Raw genomic sequence first — 20,496 nt, forward strand, 5'->3', positions numbered from 1 at the left:
ACTAGGAAAGTAAAATAAAATAAAAGATTATATATCTATTTCCTCTAATTAGGATGATTCTAAAGATATTATCTCAAATTACAATAACAACTACTCCATCCGTATAAATATATTGTTAACAAATTCATAATTATTAAAACAGTTAGTTAATGAAATTAGAAAATTTATTTTTTTGTAGTGCAATATTTTTTAAAAACTCTCTAAACAAATTAATTTATGGAGACAGAATAATAGTAATGAAGTCTTAATTTATAAAACTAAACTCTTAAATTCTCCAATCTTTATAATGGAGAAAAAAGACAATTCATAACATTTATTATTTATGAACCAAAATAATTATGTGTATTTTTGGTCAAAAACAATTAATGCAAGTTCAATAGAAAAAAAAATCAATAGAAAGGGCAACAAGATATTGGGCAAAAAATATCAGAAAAATATTTTACGATTAGGGACAATGGGAGTGGCTTTTAAGGGCAGGTTTTTCTCCCAAAACAATAGATAAGCACCCTCCTTAAACGTTAGTTGTTAAGAAAAAGAACCAAACACTTTAATACTTAACTGAGTATCATATACGAATTGTTGTGGAACGTAGGCACCTAATGATACCTAAGTTTGCATCACGGTGAATTTGGTCCATGAATAGCAAGGAGATTCTTGATCTAACTCAATTAAAAAAGTTTAGGAATTTAATTGATGTCCTTTAATCAAATCTTACTAATATGCATCAATTTATTTCACTTCAAATGGAATTTGGTTATTAAGGATTCTCACTATTCATGGTTGAATGATTAAAATGCCCAAATCGTAATTGTTAAATTCATGAGTCCAGTTCCTATAAGATGCACACCAATGAGTTCTCATTTTCAATTGCTTGGTGCGGGTGAAATTTTCCCCAACATCAATAAACAATAACATAATCAACAGAAAACATGTTCCACAAGCATACATTTATATCCAGAAGAAGGCTACAGTGGGAGAGGAACTTATGTCAACAACCATCATAAAGTAAATATGAACGTTAGATATAATAGTTTAGACTAATGGATGAAATGTTTTTTGTTTTTCTTTTCTTTCTGTCTGATTTAACAGTGCTACACCACACAATTTAACAGGGCAGTTTTCTGAGTTCCATTTAAAAAATATTTATATTTCTGCCATTGGAAAGAATTCTGGATAGCTGATAGGTTCTAGGTATACAGGAAGGGATATAGTAAACAAAAAATACGTCAAAAACAAATTTTTCCCTCCCCACCCCTTTGATACTAGTAAGCTTATTCATAAAATGTTTTACCTGGATAGAAGCTTTGAAATGATCAACAGTAGGTACAGGAAGGGATATAGTAAACAAAAAATACGTCAAAAACAAATTGTTCCCTCCCCACCCGTTTGATACTAGTAAGCTTATTCATAAAAAGTTTTACCTGGATAGAAGCTTTGCAATGATCAACAGATAATTGTAATTCTCGTACTAAACAAAAAGCCTGAGCAATGCTGTCTTCTGCCTGCATGCATCATATTTTGTTGAAGGATATAAAAGTTAAATCATCATTAGAAACATGAGATATTGTTTGTCTACCAGTCCATGCTATTCAATAGTTGTCACCACAGATATACACACTTGGAGTCTAAGAAATCCAGACATTGAGGGCATGTTTGGATTCTTATTTTTTGTTTAAAAAGATTATGTATTTACATAAGTTCTCAAATACATATCATATATATCACACAAAAATAACTCCACACCCCTAAGGAGGTGTATACATCCTTTGGGGAAGAGAAAGGAAAAAAGAAAAGAGAGTGAGATATGTGAAGGGAAAGGAATAAAGAGATAGGGCTGATGGGAGTAAAAATGACATTTGAGAAATCAGGGTTGTATATTAAAGTGGAGTGGTTAAATGCAATATCAATATGATTTTAAGAGTTTTATAGGCTTCATCTTATCTATCTCATGATTACTTTAATTTTGCATTGGTTAACTTCAATGATTATGAAGTGCTTGCTTGAACCGTATGGGTATTCCAAAACTACCCAACACACATACTATTAGCAAAAACAAATAGAACTATAACAAGCATGGAGGAGTTTTGTAAGTGCAGGAAGCTCAAACTCACCTCCGCAATAAGCTTGTTGTAAGCATGCAAATTTAATCTTAGTGATTGAAGAGATATCAAAGCATCAGAAATAGTAATACGCGAAATTTCTTTTGAAGATTTTGCATCCTGCAACCTGTCATTTCCGTATTTCAGGACGTAAAATACTCAAAAATAAGTAGTCATCTACTATTATGATGAGATCATGCAGGATTTAAAATGGGGTGGGGAAGGGGGGTGGCCAGGTGGCACGGGTGGGGTTATCAAGGTAGCCTCAAATTGGAAACTATTCAAGATTTGCATGATTATATTCAGAGTAAAAGGAAAGATGTACTTTAGGACGGGGTTATTAGGAGTCAAATTGGATAGTGCAAACCTTTTTATGCATATTAGAGCTTCACTGACTGCAGCATGAGAAGACTCCAAATCACAGTAAGAACCACATTTCAAACAGTATCCAGGTTGACCATGAATATGGGCCCCGTTTTGTTTGAAGACATTAAGAGATACTTCACAAATGTCATCATTCTTTTCAACCTGAAAGGGTGGAGGATTTTTATAGTGAAAAAATATTGCAAACTTGAAAGGGTGAAAACATGAATCATAATGATCCAAGTTTCCTGACCCTTGAGCAACTTACATGGCAGAAGGAAAATGCTTAGTTTCTCAGTAAATAACAGTTATTCATTATTTATTATAAAAATGGTATATGATAGAATCGCCAATCCATAGTATTTTCTAGTAACAGCTCCAAAATATGGATGAATCAGAAGACTAAGATATACCAAAATTTAACTCCATATCTGAATTTAACTCATGATCAGGTATGCGTTTTTAGAACACATCCTAGTATAAATAGAAGGTGGAGGTAGGCTGCTTGATATTCAAATACAAAAAAGAATAGTTGTTATGCATGAATAATTTGCTTATATTGTAGCACACAATTTGTTTCTTGTATTTGCAGAGATTTCTACCCTTATTTCCATATTCCCTCCACATAATTAGGATTTGTATTCCTCGTTCCCTTTATTTGAAGCCTAAAAATACTAGGATAGCATTTATTAGTAGGTATATATGTTGCATTTAGCTTGTACAAATCATCACAATAATATTCACGTTTTCCATATAATGTAATGCATCTCAACCACAAGAATGGCTTCCATATTGTTTTGTTAAGGAAATCTCTTGAAAATCAAGACACTGTCTGAGGTAAAGCACACAATTTAAACTTCAACTAGATTTATAGTATAAAGAACAATAGTAATTCAATATCAACACGTGTCCTTTAAATGGCTTACAAGGTCAGTAATAGTGAAGTGCTTGATTTTCTGCTGCTCACAGTCATGTACTCTGCTTTCTAACACTGCACCAGAACAATTTGGATTGACACAATGGAAGGCATTGAGGACTATGTCGGATACATTGACTTCTGAACAACCAATACACTGACAATGAAACGCATATTCATCTTTGAGAAAGTTAAGGCGATCTTTACAATCCCACAACCCAACCTGCAAAACAGAACTGTTTATTAACATTTGAACAAAAGAATTCTTAAAACAGACCTGGCATTTGCAATTCTGAGTAAATCACTTTGTGTTTTAATGCTTTCCTTTAATAGGGGGGAAGGAGAACTTAGACCATGTCAAATAAGTACAATTCCAGACAGTAACCAGGGAGGTATTTAAGGCCTAACTGTCGTAAATAGGGGATTATTGGAATAAAAATATCCTAAAATCTCCATAGGAATTAGGAAAAATATCCCTAGAATTCGTTTTGGTAGACATTATTTCCTTTTCTAAGAGAATGTGATTGTAACAAATAGAGGAGTTGAGGATGTAATTACCATGATTGTAATTAATAAAATATTTATTTTCTCCCTCTCATTATTCAAGTCTAACAAACTGTTATTAAAAACACTGGTTAACCCCATGCATGGAGTGATACTACTCAAGTGAGTCTAGAGAGGAGTATAAGTTCATTTAACGGGTGCATAGTTCCTTTTATCCTTCTCTTCGAGTTCGGTACTGCTTTGTTCTAGAGAGGAGTATAAGTTCATTTAACGGATGTTAGGAAGTTAAAAGTATATGAGGGGAGGAAATTAAAGGCGGGAAAGGAGGATAGTTTGTTAGTAAACAGAGAGAGTATAAATAAGAAACATAATAGAGGGAGAAGGAGATTATCAGATATTTTCCTTTTGGGTATAGACTGGACATTTTCCAGTGGAGGAAGGGAGGCTTCCTTGGGACGTATAATTGTATTTCTCTTAATATACATTACAGATTCAGTAATATACATACACATACTTCCATCTTTTGTTGTTTCGAGTCTTATTGTGAGAAGAGAGTGTTTTGTTTGGTCTCCTCAACAAAGGAACCTAACAAGTTTGGTCCGACCTGCTGGATCTGTATCAGAGGAGCAAACAGAGTGCGGGTGAAGAAGAAGAATGGAGGGACGAGTGATGGCGATGGAGTCGAAGGTGGAAGAACTGAAGGTGGAGATGCGAGTGTTGACTCACGGGCTCCAGACGTTTAACCGCGCTCACGGACGATGCTCTAGGAACCAGGATCGGAGCTTCAAAGGAAGTCGCGATTCTGTCAAAGCTGAACGCGAACGGCGACCACCAGAGAGTTCGGAGGACGAAGCGGAAGAGGATAGAGGAGACGTGCAACGTAGCTGGATGAAGCGCGTTGAACTACCAACGTTCGAAGGAGCAGACCCCATGGGCTGGATCGCGAAGGCAGAGAATATTTTCGATCTCCAGAACGTGACGGAGAGGGAGAAGATGAAGCTGGTATATATCTGTATGGAGAGAGGCGTGAGCTACTATTGGGTCTGCTTCTGGCGGAAGAAAACCAAGCATCCGACTTGGAAAATGTTCACCGACGCTCTGACGCGGATGTTTGGCGGATTAAATCGGGGCACCGCGCGATAGAAGGGGAGCGTCGACGAGTACATCCCGGAGTTTGAAATCCTGGTGCCGCAAGCATCGAAAAAACCAGATCACTCCTCACTTTCTGTCCCTGTCGATCTTGGAGCTAGCATTATAATTGGTGTTGAGGCTGATGTGGCCACTGAGTGAAGACCAGATCCTTGCGCTCAGTTGGGCCTTGAGTTGACAGTGTTGAAGAGTGATTTCCCTTTCTACGACATAGTGACAGAACAAAAAATTCATGCAGATATGGATGAAGCACTTGAAGCTGAATATAACAGTGAAGAAACTGAACAAAACAAGTCTGCATATAGACCTTTTGATTCCAAAAGGGATAGTTCTGGAAAAAAAAAAGCTTGATGAGGAGATTTCGAGCCCTCAAGAGAGGAGGGTTATGGATTGGCACTTTGCTCATTTGGAGTATGGCTGTGCTGCTTCACTTAATGATGTTCCTCTTCCCTACTAGAATCAAGATGAGGTGTATGGGGGTTTTGGGGGAGCTCATTGTATGATTAAAGGGGGTTACAGTTCCGTTGTTTAGTCTCTGGGAGAAGGAATTACAATTCACTTAAACCACGTTGTAACAAATGTGTCATATGGTATCAAGGAACCACGTTGTAACACTATATTTCTCGGTTTGTTGAGGAGGGAGGAGGAAATTGGTATGGCTATTGCCAAGAGCGACAACAACAGTGAACCTTGTACTTCATACAATAGTTACAAAGTAGCAGCCTTGACTGAGACCATATTAGAGACAAGTCAAGTCTCTAATCTAAAAGATCGGTACGTTCTCGGCGAGCAATTGGGTTGGGGACAGTTTGGTGTCATAAGAGATGTTCGGACAAGTTAACCGGAGAGGTTTTGGCCTACAAATCAATTGCTAAAGATAGGTTGGTTACTTCGGATGATTTGAGGACTGTAAAACTTGAGATAGAGATAATGGCTAGGCTATCCGGTCACCCCAATGTTGTGGATCTCAGAGCAGTTTATGAAGAGGAAGGCTTTGTTCACTTGGTGATGGAACATTGTGCTGGAGGAGAGTTTTTTCATCGATTAGAGAAGCATGGATGGTTTTCAGAATCTGAAGCCAGGGTTATCTTCAAGCACCTTATGCAGATGGTTTTGTATTGTCATGAAAACGGGGTTGTTCATAGAGATTTAAAGCCTGAACATTCTCTTAGCAACAAGATCCTCCTCATCTCCTATTAAATTGGCAGATTTTGGACTAGCAACCTACATCAAGGAGCCTGGTCAATGGAAGACAGTGGAGGAGGATTTGCCACCACCCAAGCCTCCAGACCTGAATTGGAGGGTAGTAGCCAGTGGATTCCCTTCATATGATAACATGATGATGAAGAGGAGCCAGGAGATCCTGTTTCATGCTTCCAACCTTGAGGGCAAGGTTGTTTTGCAGCGGGGTGTAATGTTAGGAAGTTAAAAGTATATGAGGGGAGGAAATTAAAGGCGGGAAAGGAGGATAGTTTGTTAGTAGAGAGAGACAGTATAAATAAGAAACAGAATAGAGGGAGAAGGGGATTATCAGATATTTTCCTTCTGGGTATAGACCAGACATTTTCCAGTGAAGGAAGGGAGGCTTCCTTGGGACGTATAATTGTATTTCTCTTAATATACATTACAAATTCAATAATATACATACACATATTTTCATCTTTTGCTGTTTCGAGTGTTATTGTGAGAAGAGAGTGTTCTGTTTGGTCTCCTGAACAAAGGAACCTCACATAGGATGTGTGATTACAAGTACAAAATAGGTTTGATTAGTATAATAAAACATGCCTCTATTATTTTTAATTGTCTAATAGATGTTTCTTTATTGTAATACATGATGATACAAACCAAATATTATATTATTCCAAGCCTCAATTTTGCTTATATGAGCAAAAGTTTCAAGAGAAGAGTTGAGAGAAGATGAAAAGTCTTATATTTCACAAAGAAAACCTGATACAACTTACTACTATATTTATAGGAGACAGTAGTTCTGAAAAGTAAAAGGGCTGGAAGCCCCTAACACAACCCTAACATAAATATTAATAATAATAAAGACATTATACTTCAACACTCCCCCTCAACCTGGAGCATATAGATCATATGCACCAAGCTTGGAACATATAAATTGAATTTTAGGCCCCCTTAGAGATTTGGTCATAATGTCTGCGAGTTCTTCATTAGAGTTGACAAACTCAGTAAAAAGATCCTTTGACAATAATCTCTCTCTAGTAATGTTAGATGTTAAGATGTGTGTTTATGTTAATTGGGCTCAGCCCATTCTGTATTAAGGGCCTTGACCCATATCTTACATTATAAATAAACTACCCTATGTGTATGCAAAAGACACAAGGGATATTTCTCCCAATCTTCTCTATTTCTCACATGGTATCTAGGGCATAGGATTAGTTTCAGCCAACTCCACGGTCTCCGGCACACATTACCACCGTTGTCGCCGCCGTCGTCGTCGCCGCTGGAATTCCGGAATCGACCGACGACCAAACCATCGAAATCGTCTCGACCGGACGACCACCGTGGTGCAAAGATCGCGGCGAACGGACCACCCACGCGCCGCCACTCACAGCTACAACAGTCACCGGCACTGTCGCTTCTCCCCGCGCGTGCCGCCGCGTCGCCGGAAAGTTCCGCCACCGATCAGAACCGTCGTGATTGCCTCCTTGCCCTCTTTCTGGATTTGTGGTCGTTGCGTCAATTGGAACACTTTGGATTTTTAGGGTTTCTCCCTCTCCATGGCGTCTTCCTTGTCTACAAACACCTCTCTTGGTGGCTCATCTTCTGATCCCTCAATATACACCAATTATGTGAATGTACACTTGTCCATTGACAAGTTAGATGGCACAAATTATGCAACATGGGCGTCCGACATCAAGCTTTGGTTGAAGAGTCAGGGGTACTTAGATCACCTTACTCAAAATGTGACTACTGCTACCACAGATGACACTTCCCGCTGGATGACAAATGATGCCCAGTTATGCATTGTTATAAAGTCCACCATTCACTCCTCACTAAAACAAATGTTTCGATCATATGAAACATATTCAGAAGTATGGGCACAAGTGAAGTTGTTATACACAAATGACACTCAGCGTCTTTATGGTGTTTGTCAGGACCTATTAACTGTTATTGGTCTGCGCAGTCCTGGTCCCATGGCAGAATATTTGGGTAAAGTTCATGCCCTTCTTCATGATTATAATGAGATATTACCTCCTGCTTCTACTTCTGCTGAAGAACTGGAACAACGATCAAATTTCTTCATGTTGTTGGCATTATACGGACTCTCTGATGATGTCTCTCATGTCCGTGATCAGATTTTGGGTTCTCCTGTCATACCCAACTTTACTTCTACTTGTTCTGCTCTTTTGCGTATACCGAGCAAACCAGACATCTCCTCATACTGATGATTCCTCAGTTATGGCTGCCCAACGTGATGATCGAAGTCGGTCTCGCAAGCCAAGTAAAGGACGTCCAAAATGTGACCAATGTGGCAAGTTAGGCCACAAAATTGATAGATGTTATGCGCTTCATGGACGTCCTCCTCGACCTGTAGCAATGGCTAATTCTGATCCACCTCCCCGATCACCGTCTGCAGACCATCCTACTTCATCTAATACTGTAGAAAACCCTGCAATCTTTAACGAATTTCTTAGATGGTATGAGGATCGTCAGCACTCTAGTTCCACTACATCTGCATCTGTTGCACGTACAGGTACACTTTTTGTTGGTCTGACTCACTTTCACTCCCTCAGCTGCCACCGGTCATATCACTGGTAACAAGTCCTTGTTTTCTTCCTTGTCATGTCCGAATAATTTACCCTCGATAACAATGGCTGATGGGTCTAGAGTCTCATCTCATGGTGTTGGTACTGTTTATATTTTTCCGTCCATATCCATTGATCATGTACTTTATGTCCCTGGGTTTCCCTTCAACTTATTGTCCGTAAGTCGTCTAACTCATACCCTTAATTATGTTATTTCATTTACTAAAGATTTTGTTTGGTTGCAGGACCGGAGTTCGAAAAACATGATTGGCACAGGATGTGAGTCTCATGGCCTATATCATCTCCGCCCTTCTCCACATGTTGGCGTAATCATGGAGTCACCATCCCTTCTTCATGCTCAGTTAGGTCATCCTAGTCTTGCCAAACTGCAACAACTTGTCCCGAGGTTGTCGAAATTATCAAGTTTGTCATGTGAGTCTTGTCAGTTAGGAAAGCATACTCGTAGTTCCTTTCCTCGTAGTGTCTCACAACGAGCGTCGTCCCCTTTTTCATTGGTTCATTCTGATATTTGGGGTAGTCGTCTTAAGTCCACTTTAGGTTTTCAGTATTTTGTTACCTTTATTGATGACTATTCCAAATGTACTTGGTTGTTTTTAATCGTTCTGAGTTGTTTCCTATTTTCCAATCATTTTTCAATGAAATAAAAACATAGTTTGGGGTTTCACTAAGAAAACCTTATACAACTTACTACTGTATTTATAGGAGACAGTAGTTCTGAAAAGTAAAAGGGCTGGAAGCCCCTAAGACAACCCTAACATAAATATTAATAATAATAAAGACATTATACTTCAACAGTTTGCCCTCAAATCCATAGGAAAATTCATGATCCTTCTTTTCTCTCACTTTTGGAATTGGTTTCTTGATAGGCAACAGAGCCTCTTAAATTAAGTTGTAAATAGCTCGATCCATGCAACCCTTATTCTAATTAAATTAATATTTCAGTACATAGTTTGGTGGGCCCTTGTCCTCAATGGCTCAAGCACAAAGGGAATTTGTTTGAGGAGGAATGTTAGAGATGAAAATAAAACTACTCTCTAACAGCTTAAGCTTTAAGGATGTTTGATCACTGAAAATCTTTATAAAGGAAAAGAATAAGAATATAGACATACTTCAAAAGTTTCAAACAAAACTAACCAGAAAATCTTCAATACAACTTTTAATTTCCAATACCTGTGGACCATAAGACAGTTCTAGCTGACAACCAGCTGCTACACCATGTGTGATTCGTAGGTAAAGAGTGCGTGAAAGAAAATATGCATGAGCATTTGGTCGGCAAGAATGGTTAAATAAACTGGCAGCTTTATAGATAGCTTTACCCACTCTGACCTACGAGAAATAACATATTATGACTTAGAATCACCAAGGATATAATAGTCACTAAGAAAAGATTACCATCACCAGCAATGTCATAATTACAATTGTTTGACTTGCAATAATATTCACAAGTAAATACAGCAAAAGAAAACAAGTATATCAAAAAAGAAAATGATGCAAATAAAGCCATGAGTTTAATTTCTATCTATTGTCAGTGTAAATATTTTTAAAGTGTCAACCAATCAAAAATAATGTCAAGCACAATTTTTGGTGCTATTTTTGATGGATATGATATGATTACGCAAGAACATAATAGGATATTAACATAATTATAATCATATACAGTATTTGGTGCACACACAATATAACATTAAATAATACGATATAATTATATTTAAAAGGCAATTATTCATTAAAATTTCACATGATTTCTTAAAATTGACTTTTGATTTAAAACTTTTATAACTATGAAAATTATTAAGAAAATGAAATAAACTATACAACATTATATTTTATTTCTATAACTATTTTTTATAATATAAAAAATTATATAACATTTTAAAATCTTAAAAATATTTAAGTTATTATTAATTAATTTAATATTCTAATAAATAATATAATTTAAATTTACGTGCCACAGTAATTATAAAAATAAATACATATAATATGTTAAATAAAAAATTATGATGTCTATTATCGTATAAATTTTATACAAAATTTTATTTTATTTATATAGTTACTTTTGCGTCAAATTATAAATAAATTATATAAGTTCTGTAAAATTAATATTGTGATGTAAAAAAATTTCCTAAAAGTATATTTTAATATTAAAAAATATATTTTATATTTTAATTGCCAATAATAATTAAAATTTGTGTGAATACCATAGAAAGAGAGGAGAAAGAGTTTATCCTACCCTCTTAAACTTAACATAGCTCCCTACATAGCTCCCCCTGGGAAAATAAATACACTACATTGACACAAGATAAAATGTGACAAAATAACGTTACCAGATCCTGTTGATAAAACAAACATCATATTACAATAGGGTAGCATAGTTATCATATCCTATTCTCTCACATCCTGTCCACCAAACGGACCTTAAAGGTATCAATAGTTCAACAAATCTAATGTAGCAATTTGTAATTGAAAGACAAAGTAAATTATGCAATCAATGCATTAATCCAATTATACTTTAAAAGACATGCGGCAAAATTTCTACCTGTTCCACGTTACTAGTTGAATGTGCATCAGATTTTAATGGAAATTGTCCAAAATGACCTGATAGTCCATGAGCATCAATTGATTTTAAACGAACAATGGTCATACAATTCACTTTAATTTGAGAGATAATAATGACAACCTGCATTTACAAAGAATTATGGAACCAGAATATGATTATTTTAATAATTCAAATACAAGAAAGCAACAACATGAATTACATTTTTCAACAAATGCTTCAACGTATTGGGAAAATGATGCCCAACACATGGCATATGATGGTTTTGTAACTTTTGTTATTAATCAAAGAACAAATAGACATATCCACATGTGCATGCATGTACACAGAGGAGTAACAAAAGAACCTGTGATATGGAGACTCCGTCTATGGAAAACATGGTTCCACATGAGTGTTGAAGACAATACAACAATACAATGGCATATATGTGTGAATCCAATTTGCTTTCAGATGACATATGTTTGTAACAATGAGAAAGCTCCTGCATAAGAAGAAGCCATAAGCATGCAGCTAGTCATAATATAATCACAACAAAATGAACTGAACTCAAAAACTACATGCATTTAAAATATACCAGCCTTTCCACAAAGTTTATAATACTATCAGACGTGCTATTCAGCAAAAACCTTGCTAGTATTCGGCCAGCCAAAACTATCTCAGATGGCAGTACCACAGGCCAATGTACACCTCGGCATTCATGTTTATGTTCAGTAATATCCTCAATTTCTTGTTCAGAATCATTGCTTTGGATAACTTCAGAAGCATATTCTCCAAGATCACTGGGCATTTTTTTAAAAGTGTCATTTTTTTCTGGGTAAATCCTGAACATTTGCCCACCTGCTCGTATCTGGCATTGGTGGGAGCAATACAATGGTATTGAACATGATAAACAAGGAACTCTATCAGCAGGTAGATCATTCAGGCAATAATGGCAATGGGTTTGCCGACATTGCTTTAAAATTATCTACAATATAAAAAAATATCAAGTTAACTTCCTAGAATAAGTTTGTTTTGCTAGCAAAACACAAATATATAAAGAATTGGGAGATAATTTATTTGTTAACCTACTTGAGAATTAAACTGCAAAATAATTCTAGAGAGCTTGATTGATCTCTCTCATAATCTTCTATTTATAAGGATAAATTGATACAAGAGTACATGATAAATAAGGTAACTCTAGACAAATATAATCGTAATAAATAGGTAACCCTAGACATAATATAATCAAGATAAATAGGTAACCCTTGACACAATATAATGATGATAAATAGGATAAATATCCTAACAGTCCCCCTCAAGCTAGACCATACAAATTGTATGTACCAAGCTTGGAACAAATAAACTCAATCCGAGGAACCCTTAATGACATGGTCAAAACATCCGCAAGTTGATCATTTGACCCAATAAACTCTGTACATATTTCTTTAGTCAACAACTTTTCACGAACAAAATGACAATCAATTTCTATATGTTTAGTCCTCTCGTGAAACATTGGATTTTATGCAATCTGGAGAGCAACTAGATTGTCGCAATACATTTTCATAGTATGGATCTTGAAGGAATTGTTTTACCCATATAAGTTCACATGTTAGTGACGTCATTGCCCTATACTCGGCTTCGGCTGTTGATTGAGCTACTACATTTTTGTTTCTTACTTTTCCATGAAATAATGTTTCCTCCTAGAAAAACACAATATCTTGTAGTAAACCGTCTATCAATAGGCGAACCTGCCCAATCTGCATCACAATACCCAGAGACTTAAATGCGTCCTTTATCTTCATATAACAATCCTTGCCAGGGAGCATTTTTGACATACCTTAGAATGCGAATGAGAGCATTCCAATGGTCAACACATGGAGCCTACATGAACGGACTAATCACTCCAACTGCAAAGGATAGATCTGGCCTTGTAATAGTGAGATAAATCAGTTTTCCAACCAGCCTCCTATACCTCTTTGGATCGGAGAATAATTCACCTTCTCCTGTCCTTAATTTTTGGTTTGGGTCTATGGGACTGTCTACCTGTCTGCAATCAATCATGCATGTTTCTTGTGATATATCAAGAGCATACTTCCTTTGGAAGATTACAACTCCATCTTTTGATTGCGCTACTTCAATGCCTAAGAAGTATTTGAGACTTCCAAGATCCTTGGTTTGAAAATGTCTACACACAGTACTCTTTCAGTTGAGATATTTCAACAACATCATTTCCTGTAATGACAATATAATCAACATATACTATTAAGTAAACACATTTCCAAAGAGAAGAATGACAGTAAAAAACTGAATGGTCTGCTTCACAACGTTTTAGCCCAACTTTTTGAACAATGGAGCTAAACTTTCCAAACCAAGCAGTATGCTGTTTTTATAGAAGCAGTGGTTCTGAAAGATAAAAAGGCGGGAAGCCCCTAACAAAACCCTAACATAAGTATTAATAATAAAATAATGACATTATACTTCAACACTCCCCCTCAAGCTGGAGCATATAGATCATATGCACCAAGCTTGGAACATATAAATTGAATTCTAGGCCCCCTTAGAGATTTGGTCAGAATGTCTGCGAGTTGTTCATTAGAGTTGACAAACTCAGTAACAAGATCCTTTGACAATAACTTCTCTCTGATAAAATGACAATCAATCTCTATGTGTTTTGTTCTTTCATGAAACACTAGATTGGAGGCAATGTGAAGGGCGGCTTGATTGTCACAGTACAACTTCATCTGCTCATTTTCACAAAATTTCAACTCTTGAAGGAGTTGTCTAATCCACACAAGTTCACATGTAGTTAGAGCCATAGATCGATACTCAGCTTCAGCACTAGATCGAGCAACAACACTTTGTTTCTTACTTTTCCAAGATACAAGGTTCCCTCCAAGTAAAACACAATATCCTGAGGTAGATCTTCTGTCAATTAGACAACCAGCCCAATCTGCATCACAATATCCCTCAACACGAGTGCTTCCCTTGTCCTCATACAACAATCCGTGTCCTGGGTTCCTTTTTACATATCTGAGAATGCGAATCACTGCATTCCAATGATCAACATGTGGATTTTGCATAAATTGACTTACAACTCCCACCTGATAAGAAAGATCAGGTCTTGTTATGGTAAGATAGATGAGTTTTCCAACAAGCCTTCTATATCTCTCTGGGTCTGAGAAAAGTTCACCTTGGTCTTTCATTAACTTTTGATTTGAGTCCATAGGACTATCAATGGGCTTGCAATTTGTCAGGCCTATTTCCTCCAAAATATCAAGAGCATATTTTCTTTGTGAAATGATGACACCTTCCTTTGATTGTGCCACTTCAATACCAAGGAAATATTTTAGCTGACCCAGATCTTTGGTTTCAAAGTGGTTGACCAAATGATTCTTTAATTGAGCAATTCCAGTGACGTCATTTCCTGTAATGACAATATCATCAACATAGACCATAAGATAAACACATTTATCAGGAGAAGAGTGACTATAAAATACTGAATGATCCGCCTCACATTGTTTCAATCCAAAATTCTACACAACCCGACTAAATTTACCAAACCAAGCTCGAGGTGATTGCTTCAAACCATAAAGGGAACAATGTAATTTACAAACTAACCCAGACTCCCCCTGAGCAACAAACCCAGGAGGTTGCTCCATGTATATCTCTTCTTCTAAATCACCATGAAGAAAGGCATTTTTAATGTCCAACTAGTAAAGGAGCCAATGGCGAATGGCAGCCAGAGCAAGCAAAATACGAACAATACTGGTTTTAGCCACAGGAGAAAAGGTATCACAATAGTCGAGACCATAGACTTGAGTATATCCCTTAGATACCAGACGAGCTTTAAGACGATCAATTGCACCAGTAGGACCAACCTTAATAGCATAGACCCATCTACAACCAACAGGCTTCTTACCAAGAGGAAGAGTAACAAGGTCCCAAGTGCCATTTTGTTCAAGTGCCTGCATTTCGTCAATCATGGCTTGTCGCCATCCAGGATGACCAAGTGCCTCATGAACATTATTAGGAACCTTAATGGAAGATAAGGAAGAAACAAAGGAGAAATATGGAGGAGACAAACGATGATAACTCAAAAAATTATAAACAGGATAAGGATTACGAGTAGAGCGAATACCTTTCCGAAGGGCAATAGGCCAATTATTATCTGAGTCAAGAGAGGGTGAAGAGGATGAAGGATCCATGGTTTGGGAATCTGATGAAGGAGGATCTGAGTCTCGAGGATCTTCAGTGTTTGGAGTTTGAGATTGTGTCTGACGCTGATATGTGAGAAGAGGTGGAGGAACAATGTCATTTGCATTTTGAGTTTGAGGTAAAGATGCAGGAATAACCAAGGGATCACATGATGGTAGAGGAAACATTTGTTGAACAAATGAGCGGTCCTCCATGGAGGACAAGAAAAAAGGTGTATCTTCAAAGAATGTGACATCAGCAGACATATAATACCTCTTGGTTGAGGGAGAATAACATTTATACCCTTTCTGAAGGCGAGAGTATCCCAAAAAGACACACTTAATAGCTTTTGCAAAGAGTTTATCAAGACCTGGAGAAACATTATGAACAAAACAAGTACACCCAAATATACGAGGAGAGACATGGTAAAGAGGGTCATTTGGAAAAATGATAGAGTGAGGGACTATATTCTCAAGAGAGGAAGAAGGCATCCTATTGATTAGAAAACCGGCAGTAAGAACTGCATCACCCCAATGATGAACAGGAACATTAGTATTCAACATCAAGGAGCGTGCAGTTTCAATGAGATGCCTATTCTTTCTCTCTGCAATGCCATTTTGTTGTGGAGTGTGGGGACATGTTGACTGGTGTAAAATTCCTTGTGAAGATCAGAATGAAGAAAATGCTGCAGAAAAGTATTCCTTAGCATTATCACTTTTGAGGATTTTAATTGTCTTCCCAAATTGGTTCTTAATTTCATTAAAAAAAGACACGAATATTGCCAAAAGTTCAGATCTCTCTTTCATTAAATAAACATATTGAGCACTACTCGAAAAAAATGAAGCCATTAACATCACTAAAATTGGACTTAATAATAAATTTAATGATAATATACAGAGAATATAGTTGTTTATTACCATAGCATAAGGTTCTTCAGAATGAACTAAAGAACCCGGTGAAATGACACATGATGAGACCATGCCTCTTCCTTTATCAGGAATGGAGATACACTGTAGCTTTACTTGAGGCATCTCACCTGCCACAATGCACTTTACCATCTTAGTATATCAGGAAGTGTGAAAAACAAGGTCCTTTCAGTGTATACAAGGATAGGTGACAAAAGGGACCCATGAACATGACAGAAAGGAAAGAAGTTAAAATAGATAGAGTAGAAGATCATACCCATATCATGCGTTAATTTAGTTGTTATTCATCCGTTAATTCTAGTTTTGTTATTCATGCGTTAATTCTAGTTTTGTTGCATAGGGTGCTTCCCCTCATTTGGTTCTACATGCATGCATTTTTAGTTGGCATAAGTAAGTCGCATAGTATCTTGATTGTTAAAGAACATCCCATATCCCTGTTTATTGTATCATACCCATATCAAGAATCTAGGGTACGTAGGTGTTGACTCCACAAGTAAATTAGTCTATAACAGAAAGCCTATAATAGACACCTTGGCTAGAGAATACTAGAATCTTCCTACAGAAGTTACTCACACAGTTATACAATAAACCCTGTGCTTATGATCTAACAATTTAGAATGCAAGATGTCACTTTAAACATAGTTCAATGCTATAAGCATAATGAAACTGCAGTCAACAATGTCTGACCAACTAGATAGTTACTTACTAGCGTCTACAGCTCAAGTTCTAAACAAGGAAAGCTTCTTACCCACAGTATTGCAGCTGTTCTCCTTATGTTGTATCTGTACCATCGCACTTGTGCTCTTGCATTGGTCTAAAAGAATTTTCAGTTCACCTTCTATTTGTCTCTTTCCACCCATTGAAGGTTCCAGAATCTTGGCCACATTTAGGTCGCAAATTGCATTTCTATAATTTCCTAATGAAGCATTTGCCTTACCTCTCCTGTACCATGCCTTTGGAAAAAATAGTAAATTAATAGAAGAACAACTGAAACTAGAATTTAAGTTCGCATCCATATTTTTTGCCACAGCAACCTACATCTCACATTTCAAAAAGATCATTTGCACCACAACAAATATTGATTAATTAGGATGAAGAAACAAATCATGTAAAAATATCACGTTAATAACAGAAATTCTATGACAACTCCAATAAAGTTTCAGATACCGCAATGAGGCAAAGTGAAATGAAAATGCTCTTTTTGCTACTAAACTCATTTATGTACACTTCCACAACACTACAAAGTACTGAGTAAAAAGATATTGAAATTTCTTTTTAACCACTCATGAATGACTTGATCTACAAACATTATTGCACATATTACAACAAACCTAGTACAAATGCAAGAACTCAACATGTTCAATAAAGATGGATAACTACATATAAAAGTTAAACACAGAAAAAACAGGTAACTGCTGCAGCTGATTTTCACCTTTGCGTAGCTTGGACAAATTTGAAGAGCATGAGTGCAATCCCGCAAGCATTCTACTAAAAGACTCATTCTCTGCAGGAAACATACTCTGCATTGTCAAGTCTTTCATTTTTAGTGATTATGGTTAAGGACTAAGGGCTAAATTTAAAATGGAACTTACATGCAATACAGTAGCTCGATTGATATATAATGTTGCAACAAGATTACTTTTCATATCACCAACATCTAATGGAGCCTTGCGCAATGCCTATCCATCATATTAGAAGAGCAAGTAAGGAATATTTATAAAGAATGAGTGACAGTATGTTCAAACAAACTTAAAAAAAAAACAAAAAAAAAAACTATAAATCTGTTCTATTACTTTTATTTTGATAGAGCATGATTAATAAGTTTTCTTCACTTAAACACAATAAAACAAGAATAAAAAATTGGTTCCCAATGTCATATAATAGACTTACACTTTGGCTGATTTAAAAATGTTTTATATCAGGATAAAATAGTAAGGAAAAAAAATGTGACTATTTTAAGAAATGTTTTGTTGGATGGGATGGAAACGAATTGTAACCTTCCCAATCTCGGATAGGTAATCTACACTAGAACGAGCAGTCCGAAGGGAACCGAAATTTGATCGGAAGAATGATGGAATCCCATTTCTTTCCAAGACAACCCAAAAAAATTGTTTCCTATTATTCAGGCCAGCCAAGCCTATCTAACCCTAAATTTCATAAATTAACTTTTCATGTATTTTTTTAATCAGTTATAACATGAAGAATGCTATCAACACATTTTTTACAAACCTTTCACACACTCTAACGTCAAGTAAATTTCTTGTGGACCTTACTAATACAGAGAGTGTACATACATTAACAAGATTAACTTCACAAATTGAAGGAAGCATCAAAGACATCTTAACAGTTTCACCCACTTTTCCTAATGTATATACTTATATGAATTCTAGAGCCCTTTGTTTCTAGAACAGAAAGCTTATCATTCCCAATCTTCATTTATATTTCTAACGTTCAACCCTGTATCACTAGGACAGAAAACATTGGGTCGAACTCTTTTTTGATGTCAAATTAATAACTATTAATGGTCATTAACTCCAAGTAAAGAGAAGAGAGCAGCCTATTATGGGGCATACAATGCATTCCATCGAATGATCATTAATCTTCGATTGAGTTATTCTATTTTACATCTTAGAAAGAAAAGAACTTACAACAAAATACTTATTAGTATGGAAATACATTTACACAAAACCTCTACCCTATGTACACACATGACAGTCATGTAAAATTCAATCCACAATTTGATCTATGGATAACATTGTTAAAGTAACTTGAATGTTGGAACTTGGAAGCAAATAGCTTATAAAGTGTAAAGTGTCCAAACTTCATATGTCATGTTACCAAATTTGCTACCCTCAATTTATGCTTTTTGTTTTTTAATTTATGACTTCGGGACAATAACTTGCTTGCAGGTACTAGTAGTTCCGTTATCATCTCTGACAATGCTATTTGAGATGCTGCCATGAACAATGTGCGGTAGCAAAAGCTCCTATAGTTGCCCAAGTCCGGTATGTGTGTATGCTATCATGTACAGGTGTATGTTTTGAAAAGTAGAAGTAAAGAACAACTGCATAATGCACTTCAGAAGCGGATTTTACAAACTAACAAAAATATCCACACTAGTTCCGAACTGTTCTGAACTTGTTTACTAAAGGGGTCAAGTAAAGAACTGATTCATTAAAGCAGTCCAATTCATTAAAGGTGTTTGACTATGAAAGAACGGCACGTTCCAATCACCTACATGAGAGAGAACAGTTGAAGGAAAATATAAATTTCAAAAGACGAGGAAACCTGAGTATAGCAGTCCAAGGCCTTGGCATAATCTGCGTTGGAGAAGCATTCATTACCAAGCTGCTTGGATTTCAAGGCATCTTCCTTACTCTTACCGCACAGACCATACTTTGGATCAGCCAGTTGAGCGATAATCTGGAATCACAGCAATACGTGGGAACAAGAAATTAGGGATTATTGGTTGGGAATAGAGAAGATTTAGGTGGTTTACCTGGTGAAATGGGTCGAAGTGGAGAAAGAAGCGATGAAGAAAAGTGCACGTGCTTTGAAGATCTTCAACATTGCTATCCCCTATCGCTCGCTTCAGGCTTTCTGGAATAGCTGCTTTCAGAGACTCCATCTTCTGCTACTCACGGACAAGAGTCCCGCTGTCTTACACTGTTATGTTTCTTACTCCATCTGTCTATGTGCCCATTTATGAGAAGATTATATTAAATTGATAATAAAAAAAATGAAATGACATGAAATATAGACAACTTATTATTATATCAGTCACTTAATTTTGAATGTTGCAGTAACTCAATTTAATGTTTTCATCCTTAACAAGGTATCCTAAAAAGATATAATTTAACATCAGTGTATTTAGTTCTTCTATGATACGTTGAATTTTTAGATAATTCGATGGTTAAATAATTATCACATAAAACCACAGTATTTTTTTATTCTTTAAAATCAAGATTCTTTATTCCCTTTTCAATCTAAATGCATTGACATGCACAGATACAGTGAT

At 36.2% G+C, this 20,496-nt stretch overlaps 2 protein-coding genes and 1 pseudogene across 9 annotated transcripts in view; 2 read left to right on the plus strand and 1 right to left on the minus strand.

The window, feature by feature from the left end:
• TPR9 (Tetratricopeptide repeat (TPR)-like superfamily protein) overlaps positions 1 to 20,167 on the minus strand; it is a 32,935-nt gene extending 12,768 nt beyond the window's left edge. For 3 of the 8 annotated variants that reach the window (XM_088106617.1, XM_088106612.1, XM_088106614.1), the window contains exons 1-15: positions 19,978 to 20,167; positions 19,767 to 19,901; positions 18,071 to 18,157; positions 17,911 to 17,982; positions 17,227 to 17,431; positions 16,470 to 16,588; positions 11,954 to 12,343; positions 11,726 to 11,860; positions 11,362 to 11,502; positions 11,056 to 11,109; positions 9,996 to 10,151; positions 3,389 to 3,601; positions 2,467 to 2,627; positions 2,112 to 2,226; positions 1,422 to 1,502 (exon numbers count right to left, since the gene is read on the minus strand). In XM_088106617.1, the coding sequence (XP_087962743.1) occupies positions 1,422 to 1,502; positions 2,112 to 2,226; positions 2,467 to 2,627; positions 3,389 to 3,601; positions 9,996 to 10,151; positions 11,056 to 11,109; positions 11,362 to 11,502; positions 11,726 to 11,860; positions 11,954 to 12,343; positions 16,470 to 16,588; positions 17,227 to 17,431; positions 17,911 to 17,982; positions 18,071 to 18,157; positions 19,767 to 19,901; positions 19,978 to 20,106 (2,193 nt within the window). In that variant the 5' untranslated portion in view covers positions 20,107 to 20,167. The remainder of the gene's footprint in view (positions 1 to 1,421; positions 1,503 to 2,111; positions 2,227 to 2,466; positions 2,628 to 3,388; positions 3,602 to 9,995; positions 10,152 to 11,055; positions 11,110 to 11,361; positions 11,503 to 11,725; positions 11,861 to 11,953; positions 12,344 to 16,469; positions 16,589 to 17,226; positions 17,432 to 17,910; positions 17,983 to 18,070; positions 18,158 to 19,766; positions 19,902 to 19,977) is intronic. The other 5 variants (XM_088106619.1, XM_088106618.1, XM_088106616.1 and 2 more) reach the window with 4 other exon arrangements.
• Positions 5,685 to 6,461, plus strand: LOC148203866 (calcium-dependent protein kinase 34-like; annotated as a pseudogene).
• LOC148203867 (uncharacterized) lies at positions 7,668 to 8,817 on the plus strand. The gene is made up of 2 exons (XM_088106643.1): positions 7,668 to 8,213; positions 8,428 to 8,817. Exons 1-2 carry the CDS (start codon positions 7,776 to 7,778, stop codon positions 8,815 to 8,817), a joined length of 828 nt encoding a protein of 275 aa, XP_087962769.1. The 5' UTR covers positions 7,668 to 7,775.
• Positions 20,168 to 20,496: the final 329 nt, after the last annotated feature.

This window comes from Vigna umbellata, chromosome 2 (assembly GCF_029865625.1).
Source record: "Vigna umbellata cultivar VRB3 chromosome 2, Vumbellata_1.0, whole genome shotgun sequence".
In the NCBI taxonomy this organism is placed as follows: domain Eukaryota; kingdom Viridiplantae; phylum Streptophyta; class Magnoliopsida; order Fabales; family Fabaceae; genus Vigna; species Vigna umbellata.